Source organism: Protopterus annectens, chromosome 2.part0 (genome assembly GCF_019279795.1).
Source record: "Protopterus annectens isolate FY-2018-M chromosome 2.part0, PAN1.0, whole genome shotgun sequence".
NCBI classification, from domain to species: domain Eukaryota; kingdom Metazoa; phylum Chordata; order Ceratodontiformes; family Protopteridae; genus Protopterus; species Protopterus annectens.
Genome location: NC_056728.1, coordinates 1,375,125,912 through 1,375,149,303, shown reverse-complemented (window position 1 = coordinate 1,375,149,303; position 23,392 = coordinate 1,375,125,912). Strand labels below are relative to the sequence as shown.

The following is a 23,392-nucleotide window of genomic DNA, read 5'->3' as shown; positions in this document are numbered from 1 at the left end:
CACGCAGACTGTCCACTAGGAAGCTTTACGACAGTAAGTGGAAGAGGTTCTCTATCTGGGCTCATCAGAACAATTTAGACCCTTTTCTGCACCAATGTTGGCAGTTTTGGACTTTCTAGCTTACCTTTTTAGTAATGGTTTAAGTTTTTCTATGGTGAAAGTACAGCTTGCCGCCATTTCCAGTTTTCATGTAGGGGAGAGCTCTTTCTCCTTAGCTTCATCTAAACTGCAAGGGCTTCCTGAAGAGTAACTTTCTGTTAAAGGATCCTGCCTTTCCTTGGGACCTCACCTTAGTTCTTCAGGTTGTAGTCTCACCCCCTTTTGAACCTTCAGCGAAAGTAGACTTTTAGTTTCTGACCTGGAAAACTATTTTCTTGGTGGCTATTACTTCCTCCAAGAGGGTTTCTGAGCTACAGGTCATGTCTTGCAAACCTTCAAATCTGATTTTTTTACAAGGACAGAGTTACCTTGTGTACTAATCCCTCCTTTTTGCCAAAGGTGATTTCTGAGACTAACTTAAATCAAGTCATTAGTCTTCCATTTTTCTTTCCAAACTTTCAAAACAAGGGAGAGTACCTTCTCAATACGTTGGATGTGAATAGACAACTACACTTCTGTTTGGACAGAACCAAAACAGTCAGGAAGTCTGACGAGCTTTTTGTATCTTTTTCTAACTCCAAATTAGGTAAACCAGTTTCCAAGGTTATGCCAGCCCATTGGATTACCAGTTATATCAAACTTGTTTATTCCTCCAAGGGCATTTCTTTACCTAGTAATATTAAATCCCCTTCTACCAGATCTGTTTCTACTACTTCAACTTTTTGGTATAAACTTCCTTTAGATGAAATTTGTGCAGCTGCTGTGTGGTGCAAACATCATACCTTTATTTCCCATTACAAGCTGGACATTTCCAGGACCAGGGCGCCTTTTGGTTCCACTGTGCTCCAGAATATCCTTCCTTGAGGGCCTCACAAGTTCTTTTAGTAGCTTGGGACTCTGTCCCATAGTTTGAAGAGCAAATGAAGGCATCAACATCAGATAAAGAAGTTATGTACTTACCATAACGTTCCATCTGTGTTGTTGCCTCACATTTGCTCTTCAGCCTTCCCTCCCTTCATTCTCCTGCATTTTCAAGGACTTGACAGATAATGTGAAGTTGTTCAATCTCGCCGTTCATTCTTCACTGATGGTTTCGGAGCCAATCCATTGGCTCCGACACGGCCGTTAGCAAAGCTCAAGGTTTCCCAGTAGCTTGAGACCAAGCCCCTTATCCCATGATACACTGCCAAAATTACCTCAGATCTAGTTTGCCGCTGCACGGATCTCAGTGGTTCCAGTTCGTTTGAGCCTTTTTTGACACAAAATCGCTTTTCGCAAGTTTTTTTTTTCAAAAACTTCTCTATTTTTTATAGATGGTTATATATTAAGCTCTTGTAGTTCTCTTTCAACCTATTCCCTTGGTGCTTCATAGTTTAACATATTTGTAGCGACCTCGTGTTAGGCCTAGTTATTCAGTGTGTGTTTCCTTATATATTACTATAGTGTGCATTATACTTTTCATAGTGTAGATAGTGTGCTGTTACACTTTTAATAGGGTTGGCCTTCTTTTCCCAGGCCATTGTTAGAGTATGTTCTGTATTAAAGTTGAGCCTAAGGATAGCTTTAACTTTTAGGCTGTATTTTACTGTTGGCCCCATTTTTCTCCGGCCATTTGTTAAACGGTGTTGGTTAATTAGAAGTGTTATCTTGAGCCCAGGACAGATTTTTCTTCTAGGTTGTTTTAGACTGTTTAGTCTGTGTATTGTTTATTAATATGTCTGAGGAAAAAGACAAGCACCCAAAGTCTGGATTCAAAAAATGTCCAGACTGAGGGCAAAAGATGCTCTCACTGATGGGCATGTTCAGTGCGTGTATTGTTTGGGTGCGGTGCACTTGCAGGAATCCTGTAGCATTTGCCATTCCTTTTCTTCAAGGGTTATTTTAGAGAGGCAATAGCTCAGTAAACGAAATTAAGTACATACGAACAATATCCAGTAAAAAAGAAGCTGTGATGGATTTTGACCTATTAGGATGAATTACTATGTATTTAAATGATTATTGAACTTGGTTATTTGAAATGTCTGAGGAAGCCTTCGGGTGAAAGCGCTTACATTTTATTGCAATAAACAGCTTCTTTTTTACTGGATATTGTTCGTATGTACTTAATTTCGTTTACTGAGCTATTGCCTTGTGTATAAGAAGCATTGGAAGTACGTGGAAGTACGTGGAAAACAGCCTTTTTGACCCAGCGCATGTTTTTTTACTTGATTGTACTTATTCTATCCATTGCACTAGCTGGGTCCCAGTTCCGTTGGCTAGGTGTGTTTTTCTTTTTATTTTATTTTAGAGAGGAAAAGGAAGCTTGTGGATTGAGGTTTGCTGAAGCATCCTTTTACTGAAGCTTTGTTTGACCAGGATGGGGCCAGCAAGTCCTCTAAATCATCAAAATCATTAACTGATTCCAAGGCATCTGAAAAGTCTAAGAAAGTGGAGAATTCTGGGACTTCAGCTCCATGGCTCTTGGAGCAGAGTGTCTCTTTTTTCAGAGCCGACCCACTGTTTTGGAGCTGGTCTCTGAGAGACCTGTATCTTCACTCCTCCAATCGGCACCTTCTGTGCACTCCTGTAGATCTTCTGTCAGCCTCTCGGATTTGGATATGGACTGATTGGTGCAGAAGCTCTTACAGGCACCAGGCCTTGCCAAACTGAAGACCCCAGCGTCGGAACCGAAGACTACCATCCTGGATTTGGCTCCTCCTCCTCCGAGCCATACCGGATCTTCGGAGCCAGAAGGGGTCGATCTGCTGTTCGTGGAGTCTTTGGAGCCGGGACCTGCTCTGGTGTCATCGGTTCCATCTACGCTGACATCCTCGGCACCGACCTGGGACTCTGGGGGCCGACACTCTCCTGTCGGGTCCGGGGAAGATAGTCGCACCGACTTGGTGTCCACTCTTCCTCTCGGGGTCCGCAATGAGGAGCCTCATGGCCTCTGTACGGGAGGGGAATGGCGGTTCCCTCGGGTCTGTCGACTCCTTTTCATCGGAGCCGTGATGCTTTCAAAGCCATGAGGAGAGCCTTGTCCCCAAAGACATCCTCGACACCAAGTCTGGCCTCTTCTTCCCCCAAAGTGCCTGTGTCCACTTCTGCCTCCATCGTCAAAGCCAAGCATAGAGACCCTGAGCCTCAGTTAGCCCCACAGGGTGCCCTTTGCTCTTCCGAGACCTTCCCAGAGGCTCCCACGGAGGAGGCCCCCAGGAAGAGATTGTGTAAGAGGAGACACTTGGCCTACCCACAGGAGTCTTTGACATCTGATACTGACTTTGATGAGTCAGAAGGTTCCCCACGATCCCCCTCCGAGGATATCTCCTTTGGGGAGATGCTCGAGATCGTTGGGCAGAAGGATGATTGGCAATCCAAACACCCTACTGAGGACGAGTCAGTTCTCCTGAAAGCTTTTGGGTCTCAACCTTCCACTTGGGTGTCTCCGCCCTTCAATGAGCTAATGCAGCTGGTCTCTCAAAGGGCATGGGAGTCACCGGAGTCCATGGAGCCTGTCTCTCGGAGGCCCAATAAGTTCATTTCTGCCCCGTAGATAAAGATTTTTTCCAAGGGAGTCCCTGTTGATGCCATGGTGGTGGCGGCGGCCACCAAGAAGGAAATATCTGAGACTTCGATGATCCATCCTCCTAACAGAGTGTCCAGGATCATGGATTGATATGGGAAACGCATGTTTAGTTCAGCGACTTTTACACTCCGATCCCTGAACTAGTTGACCCACTTCACCAGACTGCAAAGAGATCTCCTTAAGGAGTTGGGAGATAATCTTCAGGGTACTGTAGCTGCAGGGGCTTCTGACAAAGTTGCAGCCCAGCTCGCTACCCTAAATTCCATCGTGAACTAGTCCATGCATCTCCTCTCATATGCAGCTGATGGGATGAGTAGAGCAGCGGGTACAGGAGTTGCACTAAGATGACATTCCTGGATGCGCTTCACCGGAGTCTTCATTTGTCAACACCCCTTTTGATGGCTCATCTCTCTTTGGGCCCAAAGTGAAGGAAACTCTCACCAGGTGTGACCAGGAGGGAAAGACTCTGTCTGCCATTGGAGTCCATTTTTCCACCCCTACTCAGCCTTACCCCAAAGGCCAACAGGGAGGAAGAATGTGGTTCCGAAAAGCCGAAGGAGCCTTTCAGGACACACGTGGTCAATCTCCCTCTAGGGGCAGAGGAGGGGTAAGAGTGGAAGACGCCACCCTCGCGGCAGAGGGGGTCTGCAACACCAGGGTGACAGAGATCACTTCTCTGGTCAATCCTATCAGCGCTCCTGAAGGGGGACCAGACTGTCCTGCTCTGGAGGCAGTTGGGGGTCACTTATCTTTATAACCAGATGCCTGGCTAGGTATAAAAAAACAACAGCTGGGTGCAACGTATAATTTCCAGAGGTATTTCATACCATTCTTCATCCAACCCACGCTCCCAAGGAAAATCCCGGACATTCCACCCAGTTACAGGGAATAAGCAACTATAGAGGTTTGCAAGTTGCTAGAAAAAAAGAGTCATCCAGCCAGTCCCAGCAGACCAAATAAGATACAAAACGTACTCAAGATTGTTTTTGGTTCCAAAGAAAACAGGGGACTGGAGACCTATTTTGGACCTCAACTGACTCAACCAATTTGTAAAGAAAGAGAAGTTCCGGATGGTCACGATTCAGTGAATACTTCCCTTTTTAGGGTGAGACAATTGGATGTGCTCGATAGATCTCAAGGATGCGTACTACCTCATAAAAATGGCCAGGCCATCCAGAGATCATTTGCGTTTTCAGCTGGGAGCCAGTCGTTATCCGTTTTGAGCCCTGCCCTTTGGTCTCACTACAGCTCCCAGAGTGTTCACCAAATGCATTGCAGTGGTCACGGCTCATCTGAGATGTCTACTATTCCAGGTGTTTCCGTACCTAGACGATTGTCTCCTTAGCTCCACCACCAGGCATCAACTTATTCAAACAAGAGAATACACACTGCCATCACTTAGGCATTACAGTCGACTCAGAAAAATCTGCCTTGTCGCCATCGCAGCATATTGTCTTTATAGGGGCAGAGTTAGACACTTCAGCCACCACTCTACGACTACCAATCGAGAGGGTCTTTCTCCTTCGCCAGCATGTCAACTCATTAGTGTCGAAAGACAGAGCACCAGCTGCAGAAGTCTTAAAAGTATTAGGTTTCATGGCTGCAGCGATCTTGGCCGTATCATTAGCAAGGATGCATATGCGAATTCTTCAGTGACTGTTGTTCACCCAATGGTCCTATCAGGAACTTCCAGTGAGTCATATGATTTTGATTACAAACTCTTGCAAGAGAGATCTCCAGTGGTGTTTGAAGTCTCTTCAAGTAACTATAGGACGTCCGTTTGTTCTACCCCCTCCAGTAGCCACTGTGACCACAGACGCTTCCCTAATAGGGTGGGGGGACATTTTCAGGGAATGATTGCCCAAGGCACATGGACGGATCAAGTGTCACACCTGCATATCAGTGTTCTGGAGATGAGAGCTGTACTTCTGGCGTTGCAGTACTTTCAGGACTCTCTTCCTGTAGGGACGATTGCAATTTAGACAGACAACATGTCGGTAGTTTGGTACTTGAACAAGCAAGGCGGGACCAAGTCTTACCCCCTTTGCAGAGAAGCCCTCAGAGTTTGGCAGTGGGCTGTCTCCTCCTAGCGCTTTCTGTTGGCAACGCACATCCCGGGGAGATCCAACATGATAGACAAAGTGAGCAGGGCATTTTTGTTGCCACACGAGTGGTCCCTCAAACAAGAGATTGCGGACAGGATTTTCCGCAAGTGAGGCCAGCCTTGCTGCGATCTTTTTGCCAGTCACGTCAACACCAAATGCAGAAGCTACTTTGCCCTGATTCCCCCTCCGGGACAACCCCCGAGAGACGCACTCATACACGATTGGCCCCCGGGTCTCCTCTGTGCATTCCCTCCAATCCCTCTTATAACCAGACTTCTATAGAAAGCAGTATTGCAGGAAAGGACTATCATCGTCATAGCCCCACATTGGCCTCAGTAGATTTGGTTCCCATTTCTTCATCATCGTCTATTGGAGGATCCATGGATTCTGGACCCAGTTCCAAACCTTCTGACACATCCGTCGGGGGACCTCCATCCCTCATTGCAGTCACTGAAGCTAACAGCTTGGCTGCTCCAGTTACCCTCATAGCCAGGCTTCATGATCTTTCTGATGAGACAAGACCGATCCTCTTGTCTCATACGCCGTCCACCAGAAGACTATATCTTAGTAAGTGAAAGTGATTTTCCGTATGGGCTTCTAAGCAGAACATTGATCCTTATCAAGACCCTTTGACGTCCATTTTAGAATTCTTGACTATAATTTTTAATGAAGGAGCTGCAGCTGCTACAGTCCAGGTCCAGTTGGCTGCTATATCTAACTTTCTTCTTGGAGTGGACGGGCTAAACATAATGTCCCACAAGTTGTCCAAGGCTTTTCTCAAAGGGACCTTCCATGAGGCCTCCAGTGAAAACTCCTTATTCTCATTGGAATCTAAACTTTATGCTGTCTCTCATGATTCTTCCCCCATTTGAACCAGAAACATCTTGTAATCTCAAAGTTTTGTCATGGAAAACCATATTTCTGGTGGCTGTTACTTCTGCCTGCAGAGTGTCAGAACTTCAAGCCTTATCTATCAGCCCTCCTCATTTGATTTTTCATGCTGATAGAGTATCTCTTAGGACAAACCCCTCTTTTTTGCCCAAAGTTTGTTCTGAATCTAATATCAACCAAGTCATTGAGTTGCCAGTCTTCTTCCCTAACCATTCTAACAAATTAGAGTACATGCTGCACAAGCTTGACTTTCACAGTCAGCTCAGATATTTGAACAGAAGATGTTAGAAAATCAGACCAGCGTCTTTCTCTGAAGCCAGAAAAGGTAGACCAGTTGCTAAAGTAACGCTTTCTAAATGGCTATCTGATTGTATCACTTTTGTTTATTCAGCTGCTAATATGCCCTTACTACACAAGATTAAAGCTCATTCTACCAGAGCAGTTTCTGCGTCTTCTGCATTTCAAGCCAAATTGCCCCTTGATAACATTTGTGCTGCAGCCACTTGGTCTACACCTCATACCTTTATCACTCATTACAAAGCTGATAAGGCCTCCAGGGACAGGGTTTCCTTTGGGTCCACGGTCCTGAAGAATGTACTCCCATGAGCCACCCGAGATTGAGGGTGCTAGGGACGCTACCCATCAGTGAATAATGAACTGCGAGATTGAACAACTTTACATTACGAAGTTATGTACTTACCATAACATTCCATGTGAGTTTTTCCATCTCGCCTTCATTCTTACATCCCTCCCTCCATCCCCCACCTGGCTGATAGTTGACCTGCAGGCTGTTGTCATCCTGGTTATTCAATCCTTCTTTTCTCTTGGGAGAGTAGTTCTCTTACAGGGATATGGTACACGCAGCAAACAAGTTATGAGGTCATTCCGGCAGTGCATCATGGGATAAGGGGCTTGGTCTCGAGCTACTGGTAAATCTTGAGTTTTGCTAACGGCCGTGTCAGAGCCGACGGATTGGCTCCGAACCCATCAGTGAAGAATGAAGACGAGATGGAACAAATCACATGAAACGTTATGGTAAGTACATAACTTCTTATTTTTTGGACATATACTTCTATTTCCCTTTGAGCTCTGAAGTATCCTAATTTGGCTGATTCCTACAGCTGAGTTGGATCTGATACTCAGATCCAAATCTCATAGGTTGAAGAGCAAATGAGAGTCAGCAACACAGATGGAACATTATGGTGAGTACATAACTCTTTTTTTTTTTGTTGTTGAAAATGCAGAAATGTTCTTCGTCTTCCATTGCTGCAGTCCTGACTATTGGGTATAGTCCGCGTCCAGTCGGCCCGAATACCAGAGTATAAGGCTGGCGTCGGTCATCAGTCTTTTTGCCGCATGGTCCGATGCAGAAGCAGTTTTGCGAGTGCAGGTTGGCGTTCTGAAATATTTCGAGCGGGAGTTTCAGAAGAACATTTTGGTTTTTCTTGCCTCAGTATTTTACGGATGTCAGAAAAAGTGAATAACTGTATTTCTTGTGGGAAACAGATACCTCATAGGGATTATCATACCTTGTGTATACCTTGTTTAGGGCCTGAGCACGGACGTTGTGGTGGCAGCTCTTGTGCTAGGTTTAACAAACGCACTATTAAGAGGAGGTTAGACTGTGCCAGGTTAGTGTTTGGGAAGCGTTGCAATTATAAAATGCCGTCGGATGCTCCGACGCCCGCTTCCTCAGAAGCGCAGGGATAAAACAGTGAACGGTTCTTTAGAAGGCTCAGTGGAGCCGGAGGTTTTGCCAGGAGTTTCCATGGAGTCCCAGGCAGAAACTTTACTATTACAGGATGTGCCTTCTCAGGAGGTAGGCCAGGCTGAGGGAGCTTCTCAGGTGACTGTTCTTCCCTCTCTTCCCAAGGTAGTTAGAGCCTCTCCTTCTGTTGCCAAAACTTCTTTGAGAGGTAGGCCTAGTTCAGCTTCAGTGGGCTTCTCCTAGCATTTCGGGTTCTGTACCTAAGAAACATATGCTTAAAATGGCAGAAGATTTGATTACTATGATTAGGGTTCTATGCCCGCGCCTGATAAGAGGCCTAGGGTGGAACCGGAGTTTGATAGTTTTGAACAGTGTTCAGAGGCTTCAGAATCTTCTGTGGAAGATATGCAGGAGTATCCTACTTATTCTGATGTGGATGATTCCACTTTTCTCATTTTCAGAGACTCTGCATTCCATGAGGGAGCACTTTAAATGGGAAGGCCAGGATTACTCTGATTCAGGAAAAGGCTTAGGGAATTCTTGTTTTTACCCCAGCATAGGCCTTTAGCTATTCCTCCTGTGTTGAATGTGGTGGAAGATGTTTTTGCAGAGGCTTCCCTGAACCCTGACTCTTTGCCTCCTGCTCCTGTTAAGCCTGATAGGTATTACATCATAAATATTTGTTTAAGAGTCCTAGGGCGGACCCAGAAACTATTTCTCAAGGGCCTGGTTAAAATCCTGTTCCCACTGATAAAGAGGCAAGGGCTTTGGATAGGTGGGGAAAGAAAGTGTATACTTCTTCCACTCTAGCCATGAGAGCATTGAATTGTCAGTTTCACATGCTAAAATATCAGAATTATCTCCTTTCACAATTGAAATCTAAGGTGGATGCTTTGGCGGAAGGTATTGAGTGTAAAGAGTTGCTGGATTTGGTTCACGTGTCTGAACAAGTGGGTAAGCATTCTTTGCAATGTGGTTTTGATGCTGTACAGGCCTCCTCGAGGGTGGCTGCTACCAGTTCTGTTCTTGCATGCCTGGTTGAAGGATCAGAATTTAGCTGAGCATGTTAAGACAAGGATTTTGGATGCTCCTTTACAGTCTGATGTGTTGTTTGGATCGCCTGTGGAAGCAGTTTTAAAGAAAATGGAGGACAAAGCTAAGTCTATGCAAACTGTTAAAGATTTTTGCAGGTGCAGCCTCCAAAGTTTAGTAGAAATTGGCCTGCTAAGGGTGGACATATCCTGCTTATGATTCCCAGTCTAGGGGTAGGTCTAGACGTGGTAGGGGCAGGGCTCAAGGTTCTTTTAGGCCTAGAACAGGAGTTCACCTGCTCAGACTTCTGGTGAGGGCAGGGGTCAGTCCTTTCGTAAACAGACCCAATGACCTGTCTTTTCAGCTGCCACCAGATTCACGTTTGGCAGCTCCTTTGGGAGGAAGACTGTCTCTTTTCAAAGAAAATTGGGATTTAATTACTCAAGACAAATGGGTGTTGGATATCATTCACCACGGTTACAGATTTTATTTCCATACAATGCCCCCTTTCAAAGGCATGCCAGACGTTCCTCCTCCACAAAGAAAAGAGGCTCACAAGCAAGTTTCTCAGTTACTTCACATAGGGGCCATTCAGCCAGTCCCTGTTTCAGAAAGGGGCCTAGGATTTTATTCTACTGTTCCTTGTACCAAAGAAGGGAAACACGTGGAGACCAATTTTGGATTTATCTCTCCTCAACACGTTTTTGGACATTCCCAAGTTCAAGATGTTGACGTTACAACAGCTTTTACCTCTGCTGGGCAAAGATCACTGGATGGTAACTTTAGATCTCAAGGAAGCTTACCTTCATGTGCCTATAAGGCTAAGTTGCAGGAAGTATCTGCGGTTCTGGAAATTCTCATTATCAGTTCTCTGCATTGCCCTTTGGCTTATCTACTGCTCAGAGTATTCACAAAGGTTCTGGCTCCAGTGATAGCTTACTTCAGGCTTCAAGGAATTCAAATCTATCCTTACCTGGACGACTGCCTGATTCTGGCTCAAGAAAAGGAAGATCTTCTGCAGCATCTGGAATATGTTATAGCAGTGCTAAGATGCCTAGGGTATTCTCAGTCTAGTACCCTCTCAAGACATGTGCTTTCTGGGTGTGAGACTGAATACAGATGGCCTTTAACCCCGGACAAACAAAAGAGTCTGTCACTTTACTTTCATCAACTATCTCATCAGTCCGCTGACTGCAAGGACAGTCCTTCAAGCATTAGGGTTCATGGCATCTTGTATTCTGGTGCTTCCCAATGCCAAACTGCATATGAGGAAGCTACAATGGTATCTCAAAAATGTATGGACACAGCACTGCCAGGATTTGGACACTGTCATTCAAATAATACCTTGCCTTCAAAAAGAATTCTTGTGGTGGGCTCAGGAATGTCACCTAAACAAGGGACTTTCGCAAGTCAGATCTTAACGACAGATGCCTCGGACATTGCTTGGGGAGCTCATCTAAATGGAAAGTGGATACAAGACAAGTGGCCTGCCAGACTACAGCATCTACATATCAACATGAAAGAGATGTTAGCAGTCCAGTTTGCATTAATGGCTTTCAAGGGTTACTTCTTCCAGGGCAGGTGTTGATTCTAACAGACAACACAACTGTCATGTGGTACATCAACAAGCAAGGGGAACACATTCTTATCCTCTATGCAGGCAAGCAATGATTTTATGGGAGACTGCTAAGCCTGCAACTAACTCTTCAGGCAAGGTTTCTGCCAGGAGCACAGAACTCCTTAGCAGATGTGTTAAGCAGACAAATCATGGATCCCCACGGTGGAAACTGGATCTTCATGTGGGAACTCCAGACATAGATCTGTTCGCTTCTCCACTAAACCACCAGCTGCCAAAGTATTGCACAAAGGGGTTTCATCACACAGCTTGGAAAGTGGATGCTCTGTCTTTCAGTTGGAAAAACCTTCATGTGTATGCCTTCCCTCCTCTGCCTCTTCTTCCAAAGGTACTATTAAAGGTCAGACAAGACAGGCCAAGGATGATTTTGATAGCTCCAGATTGGCCTCGCAACACTGGTACCCACTACTACAGTCTGGTAAAGAAGCCTCCATGGCCTTTACCTCTGATTCCTCATCTGTTATCTCAGAAGGACGGTCATCTGCTCAATGTCAAGCTTCACTCTCTTCATCTAACAGCCTGGCATATTCTGTGTTGAAACACAGCAGGTCTCAACTTCCTCAACAAGTTTTAAATGTGATTATGGAAGCTAGAAGACCTAGTACAAGGAGAGAAAATGGAAGAGATTTTTATTTTGGAGTACAGCAAAGAATTTGGAGATTTCTGAGCCTAATCTGAGTGTGGCTCTTCAATATCTTACTGAATTATTGGACAAAGGTTTGTCCTTCTCTTCCATTAAGATTCATGCTGCAGCAATTTCAGCTCACTATGATTGTGACCCACCTTTGTTTCGCATCCTTTGTTCAAGCAGTTTCTTAGAGGGCGGGATCTCAATTTTGTGTTGTTTCTGTTGGCTATTACTTCTGCAAGAAGGTTTGATTTTCCATACTATTTAAGCAGGACTAAGGATTTTAGGCAGTCTCAGCAGTTGTTTGTTTCTTTTGCTTTGAGTTCACAGGGCAAGCCTGTGTCAAAACAAACTATTTCTAGGTGGATTGGCTTTTGCATTGCATTTTGTTATTCCCATCATGGCAAGGAGATTCCAGCTGGGATTAGGCCTCATTCCACTAGGGCTACTGCCACTTCAACAGCATTTCTAAGGGGGGTGGCAACTAAGGATATTTTGGAAGCAGCCACTTGGAGTTCAGTGCATACCTTCTCTAAGCATTATCACCTTCCTATCTACTCTAAGTCTAGGGCTGGTTTTGCCACAGCTGTTTTGCAAGGCATGTTGTCAGCTCCTACTTCTTTATAATTTGCCAGCCTCCCTTACCTCTGCTTTGGGATTCTACCCAATAGTCAGGACTGCAGCAATGGAAGCATAAATGTAGATGTTGATTCCCCCTCTGTATTTAGGGGTGGTTGTGTAGGTGGGTTTACATGCTTATATTTTTGTATATATTGTTGTATATATTGTACATGTTTTTGGTGCAGGTTTTTTGGGACTTGTCTTTTTAGGGTCTTCTGACATCTGGGGCAAGAAAAGACTGAGGATATGGCGTCATGCGATTAGTAGTACGGCGTACTGGCGTCAGTCTAATGCCTGACCCGGCCTGCCAACCTATACTCTGGTATTGGACTATACCCAATAGTCAGGACTGCAGCAATGGAATCCTCGAACATCTACATTTATGGTAGGTACAAAACTGTACTTTTTTGTCCATCAGAGATGGTCCTGTGGTTTATCATTTGATGATGTAAGGACATTTCTGTGTTTGTTATCTTGTGGTTTGTTTCACACACAGAATAGTCTATTAAAATTAGGCTTGTTTCATTGGCATTAAATGGTTATCAGAATTTAAAAAATAAATAAATCTAGCAACTCTGTGGTTAATGCCAGTAATCCTATCATTGACTGCAAATTAGTTTTTATTGCAATGACTTAGCTGGATGGATGTTAAAAAAACTACTTGCAATCCATCCTTCCATCAACGACACATTTTTTTACCATTTTTGCACATATAATCAGTGTTACATCGAGTGACAACCACGTAGAGCCAATGTCCACACCGCTGGGTGGCTAGCTATTTTCATTAAATCTGAACATAGCACGGATTATGTCTTAAAAAATGTTAGGAGTTCCTACTATAAAAAGAAGATATTAAAGGTTAAAAAGTTGTATAAATAATTTCTTTTATCTTAACTAAACTGGGTTTTTCTTTTTCCAGGGACGATTCTTCTTTACGTGTGATGCAGCAAAAAACAGTGCATGCAAGTTTTTCAAATGGTTAGAAGAAGTGAAGGGTCTTGATTCAAACAAAGGAGGAAGAAGAGAAGGCCCTTCCAAGATAATGCTGTCTGGTCCAAAAGGCTTAGCAATTTATGCAAGAAGTCAACACGTTCCTCTGTATGATGACTGCCAACTTTTAGTCAGGTATGATCTACTTCTGTCTTAGATTTATCATTTGCCTGGATATAACACTCTGAGTCTTCCAAAAGTATTGATCTTATATTTATTACTTCATGAGGTATAATTGAAAGCAGTTGGTTTCCAGTGGGAAATGTTGAACAGTCTAGCCACTGAAATTGGTAATCTCTGATATATTTGTTGTCACTGTAGGCATCTCTTTGATATGATCTTTCATATGTATACATGTACTTTTTTCCCCCAAAAAACATCTTTATTAAATTTTCACATAATGACATAGGCAATCTTACATTCATATAAATAAGAAAGAAACAAGATGACACAACTTTAGTTCCAAATGGTATATATCACAGACAGCAGTGAAAGAACTGTAGTTGCAAACATTGTACATCACTTGTAATCCATCCAGTCATTGTCAGTTAAAGATTATATGGCTCATTCAAATCCTGCCTCTTAGACTTCGTTCCTGCTCTGCATGTATTGTTCCCATAATTCCCATTTTTTTCCTTTGTAGTTTGCTCCTTCCCTTTTCTAAAGATCCCAATTCCAGTTGTTTTATCTCTGTTACTATAGTCACTACTTCTAGTAAAGTAAGTATAGACTTGAATTTCCATTTTCTAGTAATTGCTTTTTTGGCAGCCACCATAATGAGACTCAGCAAGGCTTTATGTCTAGGCAATTCCGATTCTGTATCATAACTCAAAAAAAATCATCTCCCCAGTCTATCCAATCTGCTCACCCAGCATTTCCAACAGAGCAGTCGGCAGGGAATCCCTAAAGACTGCCAGCTCATTACACTCCCCAAAAATATGTTCCCAGCCACCTCTTTCTTGCCTATCACACCTCCAACATTTGCTATCCACCAGCGGAAAAATTCATTGGAGTCTACTTGGGGTATAAAAATACCTATGTAAACACTTCCAGGCAATGATCCTAAATCTTCTAGACTTTGTTGTATATTTGGGAGATATACATACATCCCCCCCATTGTCTCTTTGTGAATTGCTTATCCAATCTCTCTTCCCAATCCTTTCTAAGCTTCTCTGATTGATTCTTATAATTATCATGCATATTTTATATGCTTTACTAATTCCTTTTTTAACAGCAGCTTCTGTTCTAGATTCTATTAAAAAGTTTACCAGTGCTGGTCTTTAATTCAAGAGACCCGTGTTTCTTTCTCTTTGCCTGTACTCTGATATTAGTCCTTGATTACAATATTTGATATGCTTTGCTAATTATTCCTTTTTTAATGGCAGCTTCTGTTGCAGATTCTATTAAAATCTCTACCAGTGCTGGTCTTTCATTCAGGGAGCCCCTTATTTCTTTCTTTCTCTTTGCCTGTATTCTGATATCAATCCTTGATAGGGAAGGCAATCTCTATAACCTGCAATCCAAATAAATGTTTCGCTTCTTCCCACTCTATTACCTTTCCCATTTTAGTTATTTGCTCCCAATACCTTGGTTTCTTTGCCAGTTTTCTCCAATAAATTTCCACCTCCTCTTGCCTATTATCTGTATCCTTGACCACAGTCATCCTTATAGTCAAAATCTCTTTTCTCCATTCTCATACTGGTTTGGTTCTTAGAATACTCCCTGCTATTTTATGAATATAATAGTCTGTATGATTTTTGTTGTTCTCCTTAAGAGTCTGCATCCAAAATCCCAATCTCTCCTTATTTCTTGAGCTTCTTCCCTGTATCAGCATCATTCCTTTCCACTTTAAATTATAGTTTTCTACTTGTGCTATGTATAAGAGCATTAACTGTGTTGCTCTAAAATACCCTCTCAAATTGGGTAATCCTAGTTCACCTTGTTCTGTTGGAAGAATCAGCTTATACCACTTGACCCTTACTTTCTTCCCTTCCCAGATAAAATCCTCCAACTCTTTTTTTTAATTGCTATCCACAACTTCTCCTTTGGTTGATAAAACATATACCTGACCTGTGTATAAGACTAAAGGGACTAAAAAACATTTTAATGGCTTGTATCTTAGTATCCACATCCGTATAACAAAGCTTCCAGTTTCTCAATTTTTGTATTATGTTCTGTTTAGTCTCTTACCACATATCCTTAGCTGCCACAACAGAGTAATTTCTATTCCATGCTCCTAATAAATAACTTCATTTTATCATGTCCCATACATATGGATATAGTTGGACCAATTTGTGTGTGGGTACATAATTTACCACTATTTCCTTTGTTTTTAGTTTCATTAATTTTGTATCCTGAGAAGATTTGAAACTGTCTTAAAATGTTCCACAACACTGCAATGTCCCTTTCTGGTTTTGTTGTGTGTAAAATAATATCATCTGCAAATTGAGCCAACTTTTCCTGACTGCCATAGCAATTATATCCTTGAATTTCTGTGTCCCTTGTTTTCTTTGCAAATGGTTCTAAATATAACTCACCCACTTTAATTTGTGCCTCCGATCCCTCATATAGTCTTCTAATTAACCTTATAATTGTATCAGGGAAAGCAAATGCTTCCATTGCTGTGCTCATGAAGTCCCAGTTTATTCTTTTAAATGCTTTCTCTGCATCAAGATCCACCAATAAAAGTAGTATTTTCTGACATTCTGCTTCCCTCTGGATCATCAGTGTTTTGTTAATATTGTCAAATGTTTGCCTCCCCTCGACAAAACCACACTGAAGCTGATGATGAACCTGGATCCGATGGATCTTTATCCTGTTTAGGTATCACCATTATGACCACCTTCTTCCAGGATACTGGCAGTTCTCTTCCTCTTAAAATACTGTTAAACAAAACCTTCCAGATCGTTATCAGTTTTTCCTTCCTAACTTCCACAGGAATACCATCCATTCCATTCCTGTGGACTTTCCTGTAGATTAATTATGCATAGCCATTTTTATCTCATTCCTTCTTATCCTAAATATTAGCAGTTGTGCCTCATTTACCTCTAACCTTGGCATATTTAATTCTTCCTTAAACTTTTCCATGTGTACTTTTTCTTAATTTCCATATTTCCCTGCTTTATACAAACTTTCATAACATTTCTGAAATATTTCTAATACTTCCACAGGGTCTCTTGTTATCTTCCTTGTTATAAGCTCCCTAAGTTTGGTGACAACCTTTTACACTGTATGTTGCCTGAGTTGTTATACTAAATGTTTTGTGAGCTCTAGAATTATCAAAAAACAGTTGCTTAACAGCAATCTTTCTAATCTTGTGCATATTATTGAGGTAATCCCTTATTTTCTGTTTAGCATTCTGCATTTGCTCCTTTTCTTGTTCTGAGAAATTTCCCTTGGTTTGCAATACTTTAACATTTGTCAATCCTTCTAAATAATTATTGTTACTGTTTAACTGCATCTCCCTTTCTTTTATCTCCACCCTAGTTTTAAACTCCACTTTAATTTTATCCTATTCCCTAGCTATGTTTTCAGAAGAAATTAATTGTTCAGACATTATAAGATTCTGAATCATGCCACTGAGTCATGGTGATCAGCTTATCTGTACACCATCATTTCCTGGTGAATAGGTGCGTCACTTCTAAAATGCTAGGAGTAGCATCGACATTAGTCACTCGGCATAATTTAGTGACTACTTTAGAAGCTAGTAGTTTTGATGATGTGTGCCACCATCCACTGCATCATAGAAGAGTCTTATCAGCAGCAGTGAACTGCTACCCTATGGACAGAGACATCAGATGGGGAAGCTGTTAGCCTTGTGCAGCTCTCACATGGGATGACAACGGATGTGTGGACTTCCTGTCCCAATGGACATGAAAGTTTGTGTAGTATTAATTATGCTTGCTACTGCATCTGATTAGCACACTACTAGTTTTTCAGAGCTCAACTTCAAAAATCATGCACCAGTTTCCTAGATGCACATGCTGATGAATGTGAAGCAGCATTTTTAATTCCCATGGTTAGTCGAGGAGAGAGCCACCACTGTGAGGGCATTCTATGGCATAGCCCATTTCCCTGAGGTCCTGAGGGCCACTGACTGCCCCCATATTGCTATCAGGGGCTTACCTACTCCACAAACCATTCGGTATATTGACCAGAAGATATTCCACTCCTTCAACTGGCAGGTAGTGTGCACTACACAGAATATTATATACAGTATGTCTCTGTGACATTCAGGCAGGTTTCATGATTACCACATTTGGCACACGTGTGACCGTAACCAGCATTTTTCTAAGGGACTTTCCATAGGGTCATCTAGTTGGTAAGTGTACACATTACCAAACCTAGAGGCTTTGAAGGTTAAGTTCTGTAGACATCGATAACAGGCCACTCATAATGGTGTTAAATGTTGTATGTTGCAGGAAATGCTGCTTGTGCCCTGGAACTATGTCTGATGACCACCATCTATAGCTTCTAAGCAGAGGCAGGGAATGGTATACAACACTGTAATAATACAGACACAGTGCATTGTCTGGCCATGCTTTGCATCTGCATTACCATGCTCACATTATCCAGTGAAATTGGCAGGACCCAGTTCTCATTTGCCGAGCTGGGGGGGCACAGTGGCATGGGATGACAATGCTGACATAGGTAGAAGGATCATGGGTGATTCATGTTGGGATTGTAGGGTATCAGGGCTAATGTCCTTAGGTGATGGTGTGGTGTTTCCAGGATTAGAATGATGGTTTTGTCTATTGTGTTGTCTCACAGTGTCAGATCTGGAGGCCTGTGGTCCATGGAATGGTGTTAAACTTTGGCTGCATGTCCAGAAATGTTGCTGTGCCACCTGCTGTGTGGTTCTGGAAGACAAATGTTGACCCACTACTCCATATTTAGGCATTTATGTATGTTAATCATGGTATACTTACAGAGCAGTAGTCTGATGTTGAACTGTAGAGCCCTGAATAAGATATCCAGTGGGACGTGCCCACAATGGAGGTAGATGAGCATCAGCCATGTCCCACTGTGCATCCACAGTCTGGGTTGGAAGTTGCAGTGAAGTCAGGCCAGCATCAGCGACATCCCACTGTTTTCTACAGCCAGGGATGGAGGACACAGTGGAGCCAGATGAACATTGGCCTTGGTAGTTGGGCATCCATGGCTAGGAGTGTAAGCAGCCGTAAGCGGTGTGGCTGAATCAGAAAATAAGGTGTGCAATCTGTGTTAAGCAGCTGTGTGCACCTCTACCAACAGCCAGTTGTGACCACCCACTGCATTGATATTCCAATTTTCTACCACACCTGGTGTGGAAAAGCCTTGTCTTTAGCCTTTTCCAACATTCTACTGTGGTAAAGCAGTACCCGCATCTCATGTTGTGTTTACATTTCTAAGTACTACTGTCCTTTGATGCCACTACGCTTTGGGTATACACTTTGATCTGTGTGTGTGTGTGTGTGTGTGTGTGTGTGTGTGTGTGTGTGTGTGTGTGTGTGTGTGCAAAACACTCTGTCAGCCATGACCTATGACACTCTTGTGATAGGCACAGTCTTGTGTGCCGATGATGTATCATTTCTGACACTGTGCTATAGAGAGTGAGTGAGCTGTGGACATGAGCTATGTCCAGTTTCCTTTGCACCAGTGCCAGCGGCAAACTGTGTGTACCCATCGTTCTGTACATCCAGCATCCTCTGTCAGCCTGCCATGTTGTCTTTGCATTTGTGCAACATTGTGAAAATAGTGACACAGCAGGACTGTTGCTTGGATGCTGTCTTTGCCCTACCTGGGTGCCCTCAACACCCAAAAAGATTGCAAGCAGACCTTCCTGTTCACTGTTCTATGGCTGACTGCACTTCCCGAAGACTGCAACCTGTCCCATGATTCATGGCTAGATGCTGCCCCCCTACCCACAATTGCAACATGCCCTACTTGTTCCCTGTGTTATTGTTGGTTGCACATCCCCTCCAGGTTTGCAGCCTTTCCAGGCTGATCCTTCTGCCCTTTAATGTTGAATCTGATACCCCTACTTTCTGTTAGAACCCTGTCATGGCCATTGCAGTGTTAGCACACTTAGTGTTGTACTGTGTGGCAGCCATGCACCCTAAAGCACTCATTGCAGTAGTAGTGTATGCTACCAGTCCAGTAATTCTGTCTGCTGTCACTTTCCCTGTATTTTGTTATACTCATGTATCCACTTTCTTCAGTATTCTATGATGTACTTCCTGATCAGTGTGACAGTATTCCTTACTAAAGGGATATTCTACTGAGGATAGCCGTATAATTGTCCTATCTCGCCTTCATTCTTACAATGATGGGTTCGGAGCCGATCCTCTGCTCCGACTCGGCCGAATACTTAGCTGAAAGTCTCAAACCTGGCCCTTGGCAAGAAGGTATCCCACAATGCAGTGGAGTAATTCCCAGATCTCGTTTGCTGCTTTACGAGGTTGGATGTACTCATCTTGGCCGTGGCTAAGTTGTTTACATTTTTTTCTATTACCTTGTCTAAAACTTGTTATATTTACATATATATATATATATATATATATATATATATATATATATATATATGTGTGTGTATATATATTTATATATATATATATATGTATATATATATGTATCTTTTATCCTTTAGTTTAACATTTGCCTCTCTGCTGCTCGTTGTTAGGTTGTTATAGTTTTTTTTCCCCTTTAGCACGGCTTTTGCCTTCGCTTTGTAGGCCCTTTTGGTATCTCGTGTAGTGATTATTTTTCGTCTGTTGGTCTTTTTATAGCTCGTTTAAGTTAGAGAGCTATTTGCCCATTTAAGTTAGAGGGCTGCTAGTGTTTTATTGCCTTGTCCAAAGAATAAATAGAGCCGTTTAAGTTAGAGGTTCTGTTTTTTTTTTTCTCCCCTGTTGTCTCTCCTTGTGTTGTTCTGTAGAAATTTTTGGTGTAGCTTTAGCTATATTAGCCTTTTAAAAAAAAAAAAATTCTTGTTGTTGCTGTCACTTTTAGGGTCTTAATTTGAAAATGTCTAAAGACCAGAAAGAGAGAGAACACAAGCCTTCGGGCTTTAAGAAATGTCAGAAGTGGTCGCAAAAAATGTCCATCACTGATGGACATGTTATATGTGTTTATTGCCTTGCTGCCATTCATCTCCAAGAAGATTGCACGTTTTGTCATTCTTTTAGTGCTAGAGTACTTCAGGAAAGGAGAAATAAGTTGATTCTGAAGGGCTCTTAAAGCCTTCTTTTGAGGAAGCCATCCATAATACTTCCTCTTCTTCATCTTCCTCTAAAAAGAATAAGTCTAAGAAAAGACATTCACCTGCAACATCGGCTCAGTCTGAGCCCGCCAGTCAAACTTCCAAAAATTTCAAAGGTCACTACTTCCTCAGCTCCACAGTCTTCGGAGCCGTCTGAAGTTCTTTTGGTTGATAGACCTGGTACAAAGCCTTCAGAGCCGCAAGATACCTCCACTCGGAGCTGGTCCAGTGATATTTCACCGGTTTCTCAGACGTCGAGATCACCAGTCCTTCATAGGTCTCGATCTCCTTCCCTATCTTACAGGTCTACAAAGAGCTTATCAGATGATGACATGGAACAGGTGGTGCACAAACTCCTCAAGTCACCAGAGCTGACTAAATTATTCTCGGCTCCCACCCATTTGGTCGCGGAGCCTACTGTGTACCCACTGTTGTTCCTCCTCCGAGCCAAGCTGGTCCTTCGGAGCTGGAGTGCTTGGTACCACTTACTGTGGACCCGTTGGTTCTGGGACCCCCTTCAATTTTTACAAAGCCAACATCTGCTCCGACTCTCTCGGCGCCGTCCGGTGAGTCTGGGAGCCGAGGTACAATGGTCGGCCCCTGGGGGGGGGGATTCTCGGCCCCGATCTTCGGTGACGAGTCTACTCCTCAGAGCATTGACCCGGGTTAGCTCGGCTCCCACATCAGCCTCTGGTCCGATCTCTTTGGTTCTTTTGCCATTTTCTGTCTCCTTGGAGCCGGGGGAGTTTTCGGAGCTTGCGGTATCCGCCTTTGAGCTGATGAGGAGCATGTTGTCTCCCCATTCAGCACCACAGAAGGATACAGTACTCATCCCCCCAAGCCACCGATTACAGTCTCAGCACCACCCATTCCTCAAGACAGCAGAGATCCAGAGCCTCAGAATCCCCCATTGGGCAAACTCCTCTCCTCCGAGGCCTCCCCAGAATATCCTTTTGAGGAGCCACTTCTGAAGAGAACCTGCAAGAGGAAGCATGTTGACTCCCTAGATGAGTCCATCACTTCAGACACTGACCTCAATGAGTCGGAAGGGTCCCCACGGTCGTCCTCTGACAATATCTCATTTGCAGATATTCTAGAGATTCGCAAGCAAAAGGCAGCTGGCAGGCCACCACCCCGTCTGATGAGGAGTCATTGTACCTGAAGGCCTTTGAGTCTCAACCTTCAGCCTCCTGGGTATCTCCGGCTTTCGATGAACTAATGGACCTGGTTAGTCAAAAGGCATGGGAGTCACCCGACAGTACGGAACCGGTCCCTTGGAGGCCAAACAAATTTTTGTCAACTCCTTCAGGCAAGGAATTTGTAACAAAGGGGGTACCCGTAGATGCTATGGTGGTGGCAGCAGCCACCAAGAAGGAACTTGCAGAGACTTCCTCATCTGTTCATCCTCCGAATAAAGACTCTCGAATGATGGATAGATATGGGAAGTGTATCTTTTCTGCAGCGACTTTCTCACTGCGATCGCTGAGCTACTTAACTCATTTTACGAGGATACAGAGATCTCCTGAAAGAGCTAGGAGATACTCTGCAAGGTTCATTAGCTGCGGAGGTGAATGAGAAGGTCTCCTTCGAGCTGTCCACCGTAAATTCCATTGTCAACTCCTCCATGAGGCTCATATCATACACAGCAGATGGAGCAAGCAGGGCAGCGGGTTCTGGAGTTTCCCTTAGGAGACACTCCTGAATGCGCTTGTGCAATTTTGCAGAGCCCTTTGTCTACCTTGACTAACGCCCCTTTTGATGGTTCCTCACTCTTTGGACCCAAAGTAAAAGACACACTAACCCGGTGCATGCAGGAAGGGAAATTTCTCTCTGCCGTTGGAGTACATTTTTCTGTACCTTCAAGACCTTATCTTAAGGGTCAGAACAGCGGAAAGATGTGGTTCAAAAGATCTCAGAGATTTTTCCAAGATGCACAGGGTGATACCTTCCCCAGGGGCAGAGCGGGAGGTAATAATGGTAGATAACACCCCAGACGCAGAGGGGGGGGGCCGCAAAGCCAGGGTGACTGCGATTCCTTTCACAGACCCCCCCCCCTTATCAGCATTCCTGAAAAGAGGCCCGACTGCTCTGCTCTGGAGGCAGTCGGGGGACGTTTATCAATGTACCCAAAAGCCTGGCAAAATATCGCAAACTATAAATGGGTACTAAATATAATATCCAGAGGATACTCCATCCCTTTTTCCAAACCTGTTACACAGAACAAAACAATCCCAGATTTTCCACCCAATCTAAGTGAACAAGCAACTTTAGAGATTCAAAAGTTGCTCCACAAAAGAGTCATCCAAGAAGTCCCTGCAGACCAAATAAGATTCAGAACTTACTCAAGATTCCTTTTGGTGCCAAAAAGAACAGGGGACTGGAGGCCCATATCAAACCTAAGCAAGTTAAACGAATCTGTCAAGAAGCCAAAGTTCCGAATGATGGCACTGCAGTCTGTACTTCCCTTTTTAGGGAAAGAGAATTGGATGTGCTCGATAGACCTTCAATATGCTTACTACCACATAAAAATGGACAGGACATCAAGAAGGTACTTGCGCTTCCAGCTGGGAGCCAGCCATTACCAGTTCAGAGCTCTGCCCTTTGGTCTCACTACAGCCCCCAGAGTGTTCACCAAATGTATGGCAGTAGTCATGGCTCACTTGAGATGTCTAGGATTCCGTGTGTTTCCCTATCTAGACGACTGGCTCCTATCTGCCACCACCAAGCATCTACTTCTACAAGCCAAGGACCTTGCTTTGGACATGTGCAATCAGCTGGGCATTACAGTACATTTTCAATAATCTGCCTTGTCAACATATTACATTCATAGGCGTAGATCTGGACACTTCATCTATGGTAGCAGTTCTTCTAACAGAA

At 43.5% G+C, this 23,392-nt stretch overlaps 1 protein-coding gene across 1 annotated transcript in view; it reads left to right on the top strand.

Moving 5' to 3' along the window:
* ZGRF1 (zinc finger GRF-type containing 1) overlaps positions 1–23,392 on the top strand; it is a 2,981,513-nt gene that overhangs the window by 1,371,499 nt on the left and 1,586,622 nt on the right. The window contains 1 exon segment of the mRNA XM_044061551.1: positions 13,205–13,410. Within this exon segment, the coding sequence (XP_043917486.1) occupies positions 13,205–13,410 (206 nt within the window).